The 3,825-nt window shown below is 40.9% G+C and overlaps 1 protein-coding gene across 2 annotated transcripts in view; it reads right to left on the minus strand.

The window, feature by feature from the left end:
- The window catches only part of LOC109962157 (protein kinase cGMP-dependent 1), an 86,070-nt gene that overhangs the window by 6,646 nt on the left and 75,599 nt on the right, over positions 1 to 3,825 (minus strand). For both annotated transcript variants that reach the window (XM_020603629.1, XM_020603620.1), the window contains exons 10-11: positions 946 to 1,042; positions 709 to 848 (exon numbers count right to left, since the gene is read on the minus strand). In XM_020603629.1, coding sequence (XP_020459285.1) covers positions 709 to 848; positions 946 to 1,042 — 237 coding nt within the window. The remainder of the gene's footprint in view (positions 1 to 708; positions 849 to 945; positions 1,043 to 3,825) is intronic.

Consider the following 3,825-nt stretch of genomic DNA (forward strand, 5'->3'; position numbering starts at 1 on the left):
CAGGAATACATTCATTATATAAATTAGATAGTGTGGCAAAAACATAAATAAATGTGAATTCTTTGTGCCATTTTTTTCTCTTTCAGGGTCACAAGAAGTTGAATCTTATTCCAGTACACACAGAAAAGAAAGCAGATAAAAACACCTTGTATAAGTCACCAGACTAGAACATCACAAGGTAAAACACAGAAACACTCCTACTCACACTCATTCTGCCGTGTACTAGTGGTACAATGCAAATTCATGCATTCATTCATTTTCTACCGCTTAGTCCCTGAACGGGATCACGGGGGGGAGCCAATCCCAGCCGGCAATCGGGCGAAGGCAGGGTACACCCTGGACAGGTCGCCAATCCATCACAGGGCTAACACATAGACGAACAACCACACACACGCACTCACTCACTCCTATGGGCAATTTAGAGACACCAATCAACCTAAGCTGCATGTCTTTGGACTGTGGGAGGAAGCCGGAGTACCCGGAGAGAACCCACGCAAGCACGGGGAGAACATGCAAACTCCACAATGCAAATTGCTTCCAATATACTTGACATGCATGTAGGAGGAAAGCTTTAACATAAGACAACCTGTGAGCTCCACAGAAAACAGTCTGGTAATCAAGGCCAGGTCTTTCTGACACTGTGACATGTGTGGGATATGCAGTATAATATTTCTATTGCATCTGAGTGACGCTTTTCAGGGGGCGTACCTAACAATGAAGTCCGAGTGGGCCTCTTGCATGATGAGCTTCTCTGAACGAATGTGCTCTTGTTGTCTTGTGTCGACAATGTGCCGCTTTTTCAGGATCTTCATAGCGAAGGTTTTGCTTTCGTCACTCTTGAGCTGAACCTGCAATGAGAAGGAAAGGAAGAAACCCAAACACAAAAGTCAGGCATCACAATACCCAGAACGGTCTGTTAGACAGCTGTGACTACCAGTCCCCTACCAGCTCAACGCGTCCAAAGCCGCCAACCCCCAGAGTGTCAATGATGTTGAAGTCAGCCAGGTTGAGACTGAAGAAAAACGCATTTTCCACTTCATACCTGCAGGGTAGGAAAAAAAACAGAATAGGAAAGGGATTAGAGATGAGATGAAGGATGAAAAAGGAGATAATCCACTTTCAACAACTTGAGACAAAATATCTGTTTCTCGTTGGGCTCATTTGTTTGCAAATCTTAGAGGTTTTAAGTCAGAGTAATCTATAAAGGATGTAATTGAGGATGTGGAGTATATGATTATGAACATGTGAGTAGGATGTGTTAGTTAGAGTTTAGCCCGCTGCCAAACCCCTCTGGCCTCTGAACACAGGCTAACTGTCCCCAGCATGTCCCCGTTCTTGATAGGAAAGAACAAAGACGGGACATCCGACACATGATAAAAGACTTGCACACACAGATGGCTCTGAAGACGTGCCTTGGCTCGGCCACCAAACACCCCAACATGCCATTGCTGATCTGCACATGCTGGTAGCCAGGATTGTTTCCATGAATCCATCCCTTATCCCCAGATACTTTTTCATTTCTGGTTATTGTTTGATCCAGACAGAGTTTCATCAGCTCAGTCTCTGGATCAGTGGGTTTAAGACTGATCTGACCTGGACAGACCATTCTGGGTCACTCAGAACAGACATCAATCATTTTTGTGCTCAAAAATAGTTCAGCTGCAGAATAATAACAGACATCTATAAAAAAATATATATGTCTACCAGAAAGACTTATTTAGAAACAGCTGTCTTCGATCAAGGAGCAGCTGGGACTACATTTATTTACATAGAAGTTAAACAATGACTCATTTTATGAGGACTGTTCCAGTCTGATTTTATAAATAAAAAGGCAAATGAAATGTTGTACTTCTGCCCTACTTCACTGTAAGCTTGCAGGGCCTTGTGAGATGTCAAAAGGGAATTTCACTCCACTAGCAGATACATCAGTTTCACTGCCAGCTATGTCAATAAAGCCCTCTCCCTAAGCTGCACGCCAGTGAGCATTGTGGTGGCACGTGTTTCTCGTTTCTCTGAAACACATCAGGTTACCAGGACAGTCAAAGTTTATTTCTGTGTGCTGTGTATATGCAGTATGTTCAGCATCCCCCCATCCCCAAATCATCTGGAAGTCAGCCCATACAGCATTCTAAATCCCAGAATAGTCTCTGTTCAAGAACTAGATGAATAGACATAATCAAGATCACCCAAATGATGCGGGATAGGGCTATTAATAAGGCCAGGGTGACTGGCACGTGTGCCTACATGGACTTATGAGTGCATATACACATAAAACAACAACACATTGATATGCATTTTGGTCATGTCAATAAAGGAGGTCTCTCAAATTCTGTCAAAATATAAAAGGATAATTTTGTATAATGAAGTGCTCTATTAAAAGTTAAATAGTAATAATGTTATCTGACCAGCAGGTGGCGGCATCGCTCCATTAGAATTATGAAGACGAGGCAAGCTGATGAACAAAAACTACTTAATTCAAAACTGAACAAATGTATATAATAGGCAATGGAACAATCAACCCCTTCATTATTCGGTGCAAAGGATGAGCTCATGTTTAAGTAAATTACATAAGACAACCTTGAAACAGCATCATTATATCAGTTCCAGGAAAAACACCTGCCATCTTTCTATCCATAAATCAAGGGCACACACAGTAAGGTCTCTGGGAATGGATGAATAGCAGAGGTATTTACTGCATCAGCAACACCAATACTCTTACTGACGTGCTTTTCAGATAAGACGAAAGCAGCACTTTTATCTGTCCATGGCTGAAGTCCTAGATGTCAGAAACAGGAATATGATACAGAGGAGCAGACCCCCATACTTCCAAATTAAATAGGTGTCTAAAGCATGACCTTGATTGAAAACTAATACAGCGCTCAGTTGCATTCAACACTATAATGTAACCCTGTTTAGTATGTATTCTGAGGCCTCTTATACAAGGTTGAAATAACATGTTCACTTAATCTGTAACATGTCAAATCCATTACTAGTACTGCAATACAAAGTGTTCATCTGTGGGCACCCCAGTGGGTAATAATCTGTATCAGTGCACAGATGAGATCATAAAAATGATGCAATTCCCATGTGTCTAAGTGCGTGTGTGTGTGTGTGAGAGAGAGAGAGAGAGAGAGAGAGAGAGAGAGAGCGAGTGCCCTCGGTATTATTCACATTATGGGGACGGGTAGGGTTAGATGTTAGGAAAAGTAGTGGTTATGGTTAAAGTTAGGATAAGTCTAAGGGAAATGAATGTAAGTTGATGCAGAGTCCCCGTGAGACATTCAAAAAAATGTGTGTGTGTGTGTGTGTGTATGTGTATGTGTGTTACTATATCTTTCCTGTTGTCTTTGCCCCTGCTCTTCTCGGTCTACCTGGACTCAAGGGAGAGGAAAGCATCTCTGACTGTAAAGTTGACTCTTATTAAATGCCACTTTTATTTACCAGTAATTTCTACTGATTGGAAGAAAAGACCTGTCAGACTAACAGTAATGGAAATGTAAAGTACTTGTACTTTAAATGCATGGTATCTGCAAGTTTTATGAACTTAGATTTGAGACATTTTAATGAGAGTCTGAACACCAAAAGCAAAAGATTTTAAAGACATCTTCAACTGTATTAAGACGTTTAAGTTTCCAGGGAATTTGAATGAGACAGTCTTAGGATTTTCCAAGAATATTATCTTGCTTATGGTTGGTGAAATTCTTTGTTACTTTTGTTTCACCTACAGATTCTCACTTTGCCTTCCACTTAAAAAAAAATCTGTTATACTGTATGTGTTTAGAATTAAAGTACAGAGAGGGGTGTATTTGCTCTACTTTATATATT

Source organism: Monopterus albus, unplaced genomic scaffold (assembly GCF_001952655.1).
Source record: "Monopterus albus unplaced genomic scaffold, M_albus_1.0 scaffold3.1, whole genome shotgun sequence".
Lineage (NCBI taxonomy): Eukaryota > Metazoa > Chordata > Actinopteri > Synbranchiformes > Synbranchidae > Monopterus > Monopterus albus.